General features: G+C 40.8%; 1 protein-coding gene across 1 annotated transcript in view; it reads left to right on the forward strand.

Annotated features, from left to right (window-relative positions):
• The first annotated feature begins 5,499 nt into the window (after positions 1–5,499).
• LOC116832823 (cytosolic phospholipase A2 epsilon-like) overlaps positions 5,500–13,655 on the forward strand; it is a 35,043-nt gene continuing 26,887 nt past the window's right edge. Inside the window, exons 1-5 of the mRNA XM_032793889.2 lie at positions 5,500–5,517; positions 7,472–7,591; positions 9,180–9,269; positions 9,968–10,054; positions 13,105–13,177. Coding sequence (XP_032649780.1) covers positions 5,500–5,517; positions 7,472–7,591; positions 9,180–9,269; positions 9,968–10,054; positions 13,105–13,177 — 388 coding nt within the window. The remainder of the gene's footprint in view (positions 5,518–7,471; positions 7,592–9,179; positions 9,270–9,967; positions 10,055–13,104; positions 13,178–13,655) is intronic.

A 13,655-nucleotide genomic window follows, 5' to 3' on the forward strand; every position in this document is an offset into this window, starting at 1 on the left:
TCAGGGTCCAGACATCAGTTTTTTAGAACTCAGGAGTTGTGAATAAATCTGTGTTTTTGTTCCTTTTCTGCAACACCTTCTACAGCAAGCTCACTAGCTTTAATCTGAAATAAGATGCTCTGTATGCCAAATCAACAACATAAGAAATATCACCCATTTGAACCTCCAATCCTTGCTGTGAAAAAAATGATTGATTGTTTTTAGGACTAAACACAAACACACTTAACACACTTGCGCCAGTTGGGATGAAATGTTATAAGCAAATATTTAATGTTTTGATATGTTGCACAATAAAGGGTTATGTGCAAAAGGTAAAATCAGCCTCTGCTCATATATTCAACTGATTCACTTCAGTGACATATTTCATGATCACATCATGTTCTTTGTGACAATAATACAGCTATTATTGGGACAAAAAGCATAACAAACAAAGCCTCATTATGAGTATAGTGAATAAGGGAACAAATTATCCACAGTTACCCTGATTTCCGCTATCTTTTTGAACAGCCTGATATGGGAGTTGATCCGGGGGCACGTGATTCCCCTTAACTGCACTTGGTATGGTTTACAAATGTTATCCACGGTAAGTCAAATCTGAAGAATGATTTCCTGCAGCCTGTAACTTGTGCAGAAGGATGTATACCATTGTTAACTCCCCTCTGCACAAGGAGCATAGATTATGCTTTGCACTCCTTGTGGGATTTTACTGCACTTCATCATCATATATTCATATGGTGTTATGATATCTAAAAAGGACTAACTGTGTTCTTAGTCGAGCATCTGCTTATGACAGTAGACCCTCTGGGACCAACTCCTGAAGTAGTATAAATAGTGTAGCTGCATTGACTTCAATGGAGCTGTGCTGATTTAGAGCAGCTGAGGATGTGGCCCTAAATATCACAGTTAGTATTTTCATTATATTCTGGGGATCATTGCTGTAAACAACACAGCTTTGCATTGCACTCTGGAACTGTAGTGCCTACTTTTCCTTTTCCTCTTACACTATTTACTAGAATATGGTGATTTCATTACATAATGTATTTCAGTTTACCAAGAGCCACCACCGCTAGAGTGTGCTAATAAAAAGCCATTATTAACTTGATGGAGCCCTGCTTTGCAGTAAAATATGCCATCAGCTTACATTAATTAATTAAAAGTAAGGCTATTGAGTTCTGATCTTAGAAATCCAACTCAACCACTTATACTGTGTTTGATTTAGTTAGACAACTAGTTTCCACAGAGTAAAGTGTTGCTTTGGGCTAGCAAATTATTGCAGATCCAACTTGTCGCCAAGGATACGTGTATGCTTTCTGACTGCCTGGATTGTGCTCAGCACCATATAATGATGGATAAGAAGCGTGAGTGAGTACTTTTCCTGATGAAATAAGATACTGTGTACTGTCTCCCAGTGTGACTAGTACTCCCACGTTCTGTTCAAATACATACTTTCCCATTGCATATTTAAATTAAAGATTGTAATGATTCAGAATATTTGATATAAATATTTGCCCCCTGAGAAGAAGAGAATTTCCATAGGGATTAGCCAGAGGAGATTCAGCAACATCATGTCTTCACAACCTCCGGAGCTCCCTGGGATCTGCACAGCCAATGTACCTTTCTTTATACTGAATGGGGCTGGACATTTGTCTGGTTGGAGATATGGACAGTAAGATGGGGGTGAGGCAAGAGGTTGCTGGTTGGAGGGATAGGGAAGAAGGAAGGAGTTAATATCACAGTTTGGAACAAATTTAATTACCTTCCTGGTTCAGATCCACTAAGCCTCTACATTCTGTTTGTTCTATCTGTTCCCTCTGAAAGACTCATTTTTTCCATGGTGTCCTTAAGAAGTCAGTTAATAATTACTATTTATTATTACTGGGGGGCATGACTTGAACAAGATGTGCATATGCCTTTACGGAGTAGCTGGATGATTTTTATCGCTATAATACCTCCTCACTCATCTCTCCCTACTGTTTGTTTCTCTACTCTTCTCACCTCTCCAGAACTAGACTGTAAGCTCATCAAGTCAAAGTCCATGTCTATTTCTTGCATCTGTAAAGTATTTGTAGAGACATGAATTTCTGAAGCAGTGTCCATTTGGTCTGCATTGGGCCTGGAAAATGTAAGCAGAAGATGCTCCTTCAGCACACCCAGTTCTTTGCAGTATTTCTTGAATTTTACTTGCTTTGATGTCAGTACTGATCCTCACACCATGTAATTTTTTAGAGCCTAATTTACAAAGGTACTTAAGTACCTCAAGTTGCAGATAGGTAGCTGGTAGAATTTCCAAAAGTGCCTAAGGGAGTTGGGTGCCTAAACTGCTTATGTGCTTTTGTAGATCCCACTGGGGTATAGCTTATATTTGGGCACCTAAATATCTTTGTAAATCTGGCCTTTAATATTTAAGATATGAATTTACAAATTCTTCAGTGATTGAGCATCTCTCCACTGGAACTGTGCCAGGGATGAACTGCTCTCTTGACTCTGAATAAGCTTAACCCAGGAACCAGAATTTATTTCCTGTTTCATGCCAAACCCTCAGATGGCTTCTCTGCTCTGGTCTAGACTAGGAAAAAGGTGCTTTTTTCAATCAAGCTTTAGCAGATCAATTTATAGCTTAAGGTTCTGCCTTAGCTATAATTGACATATCTGAATGAAGCTGAAGTTAAACTGTACTGACATTTGTGTTAAATGACATTGCCAATTGAATTAAACTAGCTTGACTAAGATAAATAGACTGAATAAAATACCTTTGTCCTCGCCTAGACAAGCCTCAGAGATTAGCATTTGTGGTCCTGTTTTGACTCAAATTGTTGACCTCTGCCAGTTGGAAGTGTGGCAGGAGGTTCTGGTTCAGCCACCTGCCTTCAATCAAGAAGAGATTCAGGCTATGTCTACACTACAGGATAATTCCGAATTACATTAAACCGGTTTTATAAAACAGATATTATAAACTCGAGTTCACGCGGCCACACTAGGCACAGTAATTCGGTGGTGTGCATCCATGGTCCGAGGCTAGCGTCGATTTCTGGAGCGTTGCATTGTGGGTAGCTATTCCATAGCTATCCCATAGTTCCCGCAGTCTCCCTGCTCCTTGGAATTCTGGGTTGAATCATTGTCGCGGGTGGTTCTGGGTAAATGTCTTCAGTCATTCCTTCCTCCGGGAAAACAACAGCAGACAATCCTTTCGCGCCTTTTCCCTGGATTGCCCTGGCAGACGCCATAGCACGGCAACCATGGAGCCCGTTCAGCTTTTTTATTTTACAGTCACCATATGTGTACTGGATGCCGCGGACAGAGGCGATACTCCAGCGCTACACAGCAGCATTCATTTGCTTTTGCATGATAGCAGAGATGGTTACCAGTCGTTCTGTACCGTCTACTGCTGGAGTAAACTGGCAATGAGATGACGGTTATCTCTCCCCCTTGTACTGTCTACTGCTATCATGAGTGCCCCTGGCTGAGATCGGCCGGGGGCGCAAAAGCAAAACTGGGAATGACTCCCCGAGTCAATCCCTCCTTTATGGTTTCTAAAAATAGAGTCAGTCCTGCCTAGAATATGGGGCAAGTGTACTAGAGGACCAGTGTATCAGAGAGCACAGCTGCTCCGTGTCAGTATTCACAGGGGTGCCCCTGCAACAACCCCACCCCGTTGCTTCCCTCCTCCCCCAACCTTCCTGGGCTACCGTGGCAGTGTCCCGCCCATTTGTGTGAAGTTCATGAAGTAATGCAAATAGAATGCAACACTGGAGTTTTTTAGTGACATAAAATGAGGGGGAGGCAGCCTCCCGGTGCTATGATAGTCCAGGCAGGACATTAAGCGGTGTGGGGGAGAGGAGCCCAGCATCCTGCTGCTATGATAGTCCAGGCAGTACAGAATCTTTTCTTTACACATGAAAGGGAGGGGGCTGATTGAAGCTCAGCCCCAGTTGCTATGATGAAGATGGTTACCAGCCGTTCTGTAACATCTACTGGGAGTGACCAGGAATCATTCCTGTTCTGTTTTTAGCCAGGCGCACCCCCCGGGCTGGCCTCATCTCAGGCCAACATGTTAGATATTGAACTTATCAAGCATTGAGCGCTCGGGTTCATAAGGACCGTTACCAGTCCTACTGCACCGTCTGCCACAGGAGAGGGGAGAGGAGCGAATACTGCGCTTCACTGCTGCAGCATAGCGTCTACCAGCAGCATTCAGTAGACATAGGGTGACATTGAAAGAAGTCAAGAAATGATTTCTTTCCCTTTTCTTTCACGTGTGGGGGGGGGGGGGGAGTAAATGAGGAGCTATTCCCTGAACCACGCCGGACAATGTGTTTGAACCTACAGGCACTGGGAGCTCAGCCAAGAATGCAAATAGTTTTCGGAGACTGCTGTGGACTGTGGGATAGCTGGAGTCCTCAGTACCCCCTCCCTCCATTAGCGTCCATTTGAGTCTCTGGCTTGCCCGTTACGCTTGTCACGCAGCACTGTGTAGCCTGGAGATTTTTTTTTCAAACGCTTTGGCATTTCGTCTTCCGTAACAGAGCTCTGATAGAACAGATTTGTCTCCCCATACAGCGATCAGATCCAGTATCTCCCCGTACGGTCCATGCTGGAGCTCTTTTTGGATTTGGGACTGCATCGCCACCCGTGCTGATCAGAGCTCCATGCTGGGCAAACAGGAAATATAATTCAAAAGTTCGCGGGGCTTTTCCTGTTTACCTGCCCACTGCGTCCGAGTTCAGATTGCTGTCCAGAGCGGTCAGTGGTGCACTGTGGGATACCTCCCGGAGGCCATTAATGTCGATTTCCGTCCACACTAACAGTATTCCAAATTAATACTATCGATTTTAGCATTACTCCTCTCATTTTGTAGGAGTACAGAAATCGATTTAAAGAGCCCTTTAAATCGATTTAAAGAGCACCGTAGTGTGGATGGGTACAGCATTAAATCGATTTAATGCTGTTAAAATCGATTTAACAGCGTAGTGTGGACCAGGCCTCAGATTGCAGTACATTGGCTCAAGTCTGGGAAGGCACCAGCAATTTGTAACATCACCCTTGAGTTGCTAAAGACAAATGAAAGTATTATTTTGATGGGGCTGCATAGATTCTTCCAGCTAGTCTGGTGCACTACTATCATCCCTCAATAACGAAAAGAATAGTATTATTTTGCCTCTGTTCAAAATGAGTGATAAATATAGCAATTCTAGAGGCAAAGGGAAGTCTTTGTTTCTGAGTCAATGTGGCAAAGGCCGGGATACTTACTGTGGCTTTCAACATAGTCATCCCACTCTTGATCAGATCTTCACCTTGAGATAATGTTTTGAGAAGATGGTTGAATTTAATAAGCTCTGTGCAGCACTTTTTATAGACTTCCATCAGGCCTTTGATTCAGTGCATTGAGCAAGTGTGTGGCATCTGATAAGGCAACTTAGTGCCCCTGGGCTGACAGTCATTGATAGAAGAGGTCTGTAATGGAACAGAAAACTGTGTTTTAATTAACGGTAGATATGTGACATGGTTTCCTATTTTCAGGTGAGTTTGGCCAGGCTGCATCTGAATGTCTAGCCAAACCATCTTGAAGACCTAATGAAATATTGACACAGGTGGTACTCTCTCTCTCCAAGAAGGTTATGTCCCTTTGAAATTTACCTAGATTGTGATTTAACTCCAGTTAATTGACCGCCAGTTAACGGAAATTCACTAACACATTTATAAATGGTAGTCCACATGCTCCGCAAACATTTGTATACTAGCCTAAACCACAAATGTTTGTGTCTTAGAGCAAATGTATGTAGATAATCAAGACTTGTTTTTGTAGCTGTGTTAATTTACTCAGCAATTAATTAACTCTTGTTAAAATAGGGCCACAAATTTTAGTCTAGACATAGCCTAAGGGCCTATTTTTCTATTTCCCTGCACACTAAAGAGTCAATTATATCATTGCCAAGTGGATGTAGAATGCTGACAACTTAAAGTGCTACTGATTTACTCATTTGCCCTAATATAATGACTGCATAAGATACAGAACAGCAGAGAATCAGGCCCTAACTGTGCATTCTGAGGTTGCCAACATACATGATTAAACAAGGTAAAATTTAAGGATAACTGTATTAAGTAAATACATTACCTAACACTAGAAATTGGATTTTATTCTGGACTTTTTTGCAACTGTAGTTGATGCATTCTACGGAACATAAATTAAGGCACTCTTCCCATTCTACAGAGATTCCCCACAGCAATAGACTTCCCATTAAATCCTCCCCTAAAGCATAAAATATCCTTAAATATAATGAGGTATGTTTATGTCATAGGGATGTAGCTGTTTTGCACCTAATTCAGAATGGCAAGGAGTATACATATGATGCTTATTAGCAGAGCTGCTCAGGAATTTGTCAAGAAATGCCAGTTCATCGAAACCAAAACTGTTTGTGAAACAGGCTTGGGTTCAACAAATTTCCCAGTGCTGAGAAAAAGGGTTTCTGAATTGTTGAGACATTTTGTTTCAACATTTTCTCAATTTTAGTTTTCTGGTTCAAGACTTTTCATTTCAAAATGTAAGCTAATTAGATCGAAAAGAGCTTCAAAAAGGGTCAAAATCAAAAACATTTCTAAATTATTGAAATCAAAGATTTGATTGACCCAAAATTAAAAAAAAATGTTTTTCTGTCTGTGTATAGTTTTGAGATTTCAGTTTTTCATCCTGATTTGAGCTGGGAAAATTTTTTGGACTTTTGGAAATATTCATGGGCCAGGAAAACTGTTTCCCACCCTCTCTACTTATCAGCAAGAGTGATTATAGAATGTGACCGAAATAAAAAAGGCATTCCACAGTGCTATATTATTGCAGCCTGCATACAGAGAAATTGCACAATGCATGTAGGTGTTATACTCTGCAGTGTTTTGAAATAATGTAGCCCATAGCAAGAATTACAATATTGCGCTGACTATGCCAGTTGCCAAATTATTTGGCATGGCAGGCAGGGAAAGACTGTCTCTAATTTATGTAACAGATTTGTAATGTACTTCTTGGTAATCCTAGCTGCACCTATGTTTCAATAAATTTGGAAATATACAAACAGTTTTGCACGCCTGGAAATTCTTCATTCTATTGCTCCATTCCAGGCAAACCAGAAAGGCAATACAGGAGTCACAGTTGTAGCTGATGCTGGCAACTGGCCCATAGTTCTGTCCTTTTACAGAGTAGTAAGCTCTGGTGAATTTCAGATCTCTGCATAAGTGATGGCAATGTCTTCAAGTTCTGAGTACGCACTGAAAGAGATAATAACCTACTCTTATTATAGGAAATCTCATGTAATCATCTGGAGTCATCACAAGTCATTTTCAAACATTCAGTTCCTCCCTGTTGCCAAGTGAACAAACAGGGCCCAGAGAAAAAACTCCCAACTGCGATGGCAGGGAATATACTGAAAAAATTGGCCTCTGAATTAGATTCTTAAGTCCTTGTTCCCAGATACTATGTCTGTAGCAGTTAGAAGATCCGGTCTTTGAGGTTGCTGAGCCAGGTAATTCAGATATCAGCTTGACCTTGTCCCTTGAACGCCTGATCACTCTTTCAGTGATTCAAGCACTAATGACAGACGCGGAGGTTAGTGAGCACCAAACAAGCAAACACAGTGGAGAGCAATCCCTTAACATTAAACATTTATATATTAAGTAGAGATGTGCAAATAACTGTTTTGTTTTTTTTTAATTTGGTGGCTGAACTAAAAATAATTTAAAAAATATTGTTTCTGGTCAAACTCAATGTTTAGTTTAACCTTAAATGAAATGTTTTCTTTTCTTTTCAGGTTTTGTTAACCCTTTTAAAAAAATTAAATTACAGTAAAATTCCAAACAAAAAGGTGTTTGGAATTGAAAAATGGAAATATTTCATTCTGAAAATGTCAAAACAAAACATTTCAATTTTTTTTCTTTGAAACAATTCAGTGAATTCAACCAGAATTCACAAAACGTTTCAGTTGACCTGAATCTGCATTTTTTCAGTGAAAAAAGGTTTTGGATGAAGAATTTTGCCCAGCTCTAATTTTCAGTCAATACAAGCTGACAAGTTAAAGCATTTCTGTAACTCAGTTTGGAGCCACTTTGATTCTGCCAGGAGAAAAGGTTAAGGACATTTTTCACATTAAAGAATACTCCTTTCCCACAATGCCTTGTGAAGCTGCTAAATACCCCAATGTCCCTTGATACCCAGCTGCCCCACTAATTTCCCTATACCGTATAGAGTTCGGGCAGGTCTACACTTCAAATGCTACAGCGGCGCAGCTGCACTGCTGTAGCACTTTAGTGAAGACATTACTTATGTAGATGGCAGAGCTTCCACCGTTGGCGTAGTTAATCCACCTCCACAAGATGCAGTAGCAATGTTGATAGGAGAAGCTCTTCTGTTGACATCGTGCTATCTACCCTGGAGGTTAGGTCAGTGTAACTGCATCGTTCAGGAGTGTGGATTTTTCACACCCCTGAGTGATGTAGTTATACCGATGTAAATTTATAGAGTAGACCTGATTCCCCACAGTCCCCTGCCTCCCTAGAGTTGAGCAGGACAGCCATGTAGGTCAGGGATCTTGAGGACACTCAGAACAGTTTTAAGCAGTTCAACTCAAGAGGCCTGCAGTTTCTTGTTCTTGGCCAATGCTATTAGGATGACAGCCTACCCAAAGACTATCATTTATATCCAGCTGTTTTGACCTCTCATGAAGGTACAGAAGACCAGTGTCTTTGATAGTTCCTTGTTGTCAAGTTCATGTGGGGTTTGGGCCCTACCATGCTGTCTGCTAATTGGTTATCACTATCTACAATCAGAGGTACTTGGGTTTCAGTGGTGCTCTAAGTGCATAGTTTACACAGGACTTTTTTGGATTCCTTTGAGAGGAAAGGTGCAATATAAATGGAAAAAAATAAATTTTGTTATCATTTATTACTATTTACTAAAAACCCCATCACTGGGAAGAATAGGGAACTGTGGTTTCAGCATCTCCTGTCCTCCAATCACTGCATCTGCAACAGAAATCTTCTCCCTTTGCAGTCACCCAAAAGATTCACCTTCCTAGGGTGAGGAAAGGGGGAAAATTCTTTTTGTTTGATAAGTCAGAGAGGGGTGGAGCTCTGAGTCAGTTTATAAAACAGCTGCTCAGCTGCTTCTGCTGGTTTTAAAACCATAAATATGTTTTAAGAGTGTTGGATATGGTATTCAAGTGCCATTGGTCGCATCAGACTTGCATGTTACAGATACCACAATGGAATTATGTGCCAGTTTATCTCAGGTAAGAAAGCCCCGACGACAAAATAAGATTGCTTGAAATTCCAGCCCACTGAGGTGTGTACAGCACAAGGCAGGTGCTGTTCATCCTGCTTGGTCATTAATTATTATTATATTAATTGTTGCATGTGGATCTTTCCAGACAGGGGAGAAGGTCCTTGCCTTGGGGAACTTATACTCTCAATGAGAAATGACAACAGGCTGGGAGGAGGGGGAAACCTCTTTGGAAAGAGAGAGATTCACTTACAAAGATATCAGATCACCTGGGGCCTTTTGTGTGTTTCATGTTTTTCTTGTTTTAAAATGTTATTCTAAAATGTGATATGATTAGCCCCTAGGGAGGGAGCAGGTAGCTGAGATTCAGTGGAAAGCAAGGCGGGTGAGTATACAGGGAGCAGGTTTACTGTTCCTTTTATAGCCACAGCTGAGAGAATCCTTCATCCTCTGCTGTTTCGTACAAACAGTGGCACTGATGTGGTTTTTGTACCTACAGTCATAACAATTCAAGTAACTAGGGTGTACAAAATGAGGTAGTACTTGGTGCACCAGATGAGCATTGCCACATTCTGGGGCTCTGTGATCCACAGCTCTGAATTTGGGCTTTTCAGCCTTTGTTATAGCGGTTACACATTTATAATGGTGAATGATACTGGATGTTGAGAAGTTTCTTTTCAGTGTTACCATTTCCCTCTCTTGCTTCAGGACCTGAACACTAAGACTAATCCATTGCGAATGGGAGAGGCCAAGGAGAGGAATCTGTGGACAGTGGAGGGGACTGTTGACAATAAGGTGCTATAAAAGAGAATTTCAAAATCAAACCATGTTAGGGTTGTTTATGCCGGAGGAGGGAAGGGGAGGACAAATTTATTCACTGATAATTTGAATAGCTCCTTAATGGCTAAGCAATCCCAGCTTCATGGGTGAAACATGCTGATGTTTAACATTTGAATCATTCTTTGTTCATATTAAAATTCTTTAGCTTTGGTGCATGGAAAACTTTTAGTATCTCTGTTACTTGAAAAGGGATTGGTTTAAACAAACTTTTTAGTGTAAAATATGTATTACTACAGACGAGGACAAATTTACTGCTGGTTTGAGGGGTAATTGACATTAGTGAAGTGAGGCTATTTGCACCTTCAATGAAGCTGGCACAGTGTCTCATCGGTTTCTCAAATGGTGCAAACCCCAGTTTTATGGGTCAGCATTACTTCTGGCCTCTGCTGGAGGGAAAGTCATCACAACACAGAACTTCTGGGGGAGTTAATACATATTATATTAAATCCTTCAGTGGGAAGTCAGGGTAACAGCTTTACTCAAGAAGACATCTTTTCATGCTGACAAACTCTCCAGTTTTCATCTTGTCTCTAACCTTCCCTTTTGTTAGTGAAGTGTATTGAGAAGGTGACGCTAGTGTCATCCAGAATCATTGCATTTCACTTGGTCCCTGGCTTTAGTCCAGGGCATGGTACAGAGACCACACTGGTCTCATTAGTTGATGATCTCCTCTGAGGAATATACAGCGTTCATGTGTCCGTGTTGATTATCCATTTTGGCTGAGGTGCAAATTGGAATTGTTCAAGTGTGTTTGACCTGCAAAAGTGCTTTTGTTTACCTAAGTGGAGGCTGATGACTAAAAGTCAGGCCCTATAATCCAATCTGTTAAACACAGCTCTGATTTATGTGATGTGCCACTTAACTGTAGAATCATAGAAATGTAGGGCTGGAAGGGACCTGGAGAGGTCATCTAGTCCAGCCCTCCGTACAGGCGCAGGACAAACCAAACCTGGATATTTATATTTTATGTATGTTAATATTTGATAAGACCTAATCCTGCATCTCCGAAGTGATTGGGAGTTTTGCCATTGACTGCAGTGGGTGCTGGTTAATCCATAGTTAGGGTGACCAGATGTCTTGATTTTATAGGGACAATCACAATTTTTGGGTCTTTTTCTTATATAGGCTCCTATTACCCCCCATCCCCTGTCCTGATTTTTCACACTTGCTGTCTGGTTACCCTATCCATAGTGCATAAAAGAGTTAAAAAATTGTCCTATTTCTCCCTGTCCATCCACTGTAGAAAACACTTTTATTATGGAGTCTCTGAATGTGGCATGGCTGAATAGATTAAAACCTGTATATGTAAACGACAGACTTTGTTAGCAATAAAGGGAATATGCTAACATTGAATAATATTTTCTCAGATCATGAAGGATTTGAATGGTTTTCTGTTGAATCTCCATGGGCAAATTAATAGAATTAAGAGAATCTATCTCTAATATGATGGCATTTATTAAACTATTTAGGAAACACCACTTATTTTTCTCAGGTGGGATCACAAAATATTGAGTTGCAAACATCATATTGATTGTTTAAGAAATTTCCCCCTCCTGTTCATTAATTGGATATAATACATTAATATAAAAATAATGCTGCACTTCCCTAGAGTCTTTCATCCACGGATCAAAAGTTGCTTTATAAACTTTGAATCAAATCCTTCAAGAGTTCTTTAGGCAAAACTGCCATTGATTTAAATGGTAGATTTGCATTAGTAAAGACTGTTTCATTTCGTCCATTAATTATTTAAGCTCTCACAATATCTTCTGAGAGCTCTTGAGTATATTACTTGCACTATGTACAGTATGTTAAGTTGGAATGTTTTGAGTTATGATTTACTGCCAATTAATTTTGTGTCCTATTTTGTTTTTTTCCTTTTTGGAACCTTTGAAATGGAGGGTTAGTAGTAAGGAAAGTGTGAACTGAATGAAAAAAATTAATAAAATGGGGGAAATGAAGAAGACCCCAAGAAAGGATCAGGGGAGCAATGTGAGAGTTTGGGGGAGAAAAGGTAAATCTCACCCTAGGAGATGCAGTCTGGTTAAAAGTAATTAAACAGCTGGGTAAAGGAGATGAAGGATTTTTATGTGAAACAGGGTTAAACATGGTAGTTTCACTTGAGTTTCATTTCAGATTTCTGGGGCGAACTCCAAGGGTCCAAACCCAGGTGATTCAAAGTTAAAGGAGATTCTCACAAATCTCTGTACACTGAAATCACAGAGCTTAGCTCAGTGCTCTCATGCAGTTACAAGACATCACTTCAAAGGAATCAATATGCCATGGGGAGTAGCATGAGGGAGGTATCAAAGTAGAGAGAACCAAAATTGAGATTAGAAGCAACTTGGGGACCCTGGAGTAAATATTGCCTGTAACAGGCTTCAACGCACTAAGAAAAGCTCTGCTGAGAACAGCGGCCACTTCGCTGACTCCCAAACCACATGTACTGCACCAGTGGCAGCTGGATCTCAAAGAACTAAAATTGTACCATTTGTAAAAACCTCTGCAATTTTTCCTTTTCTCACCTAAAAACTATGTGAAAAATCCACCTCCCAACTAGGCCCTGAATTATACAATCTAACACAACTGGACTTTAGTTAGAAACCAAACCAAGCTCCCCTAATTGTATGAATCTGCGTCTCATGTTGTTTTAATCACAGAACCTGGCTTAGATGATTAGTAGTAAAATAGATTTGTTGATCATTTTATTATCATACAGAAGTTGCCTGAGCAGGTTGCTTATATGTTAGATATACCTCTACCCTGATACAATGCTGTCCTCAGCAGCCAAAAAATTTTACCGCATTATAGGTGAAACTGCGTTCTACCGAACTTGCTTTGATCCGCTGGAGCGCTGCTTTACTGCATTGTATCTGAATTTGTGTTATATTGGGCCACATTATATCAGGGTAGAAGTGTATTTATCCCTACCTCCTGACCATTTTGATCTAATAGATATACCCCACATTTTAAAGTTCGCCCTTGCCTTTTGTATGTTTATTCTCCAGACAGAATCATCTCCTTGTTACTTGCTCACTGTGAGAGTCATAAGGGCGAGGAATCTCCATCGGACAGATGCATGTAAGTAACTTTACTGATCTAGAGGTTCCACGTAGTTCTGCACTGGGAATGGTGCTGAGCTGTTCTGCTCCAGGGGGACCTGAACTCCTCCAGGGAAGAAGAAGGCTTCCTAGACTTCCCCAGTGCCCAGAGGGAATCCACCCACTGCCGCACCCTTTTAAGAGATGCAGCATATTTACTTTGTGTGCTGATCTAGGGTGAAGTGCCAGAGTGGAGAGGAGCAGACAGGGCAATTGCTTGCACTTATTCCACACTTCTCCTCATGCTCAGAGGGAAATTGAGAATGCAGTTATTGCTCTCCACTGAAATCAAGGACTGCAACTGTGTCTGACCTTATGTATCAGAGGGGTAGCCATGTTAGTCTGGATCTGTAAAAGCAGCAAGGAGTCTTGTGCCACCTTATAGACTAACAGATGTTTTGAAGCATAAGCTTTCGTGAGTGAATACCCACTTCGTCGGTTGACCTTATGTAGGTTGT

The sequence above is a fragment of the Chelonoidis abingdonii genome, chromosome 4 (assembly GCF_003597395.2).
Source record: "Chelonoidis abingdonii isolate Lonesome George chromosome 4, CheloAbing_2.0, whole genome shotgun sequence".
Classification (NCBI taxonomy): Eukaryota; Metazoa; Chordata; order Testudines; family Testudinidae; genus Chelonoidis; species Chelonoidis abingdonii.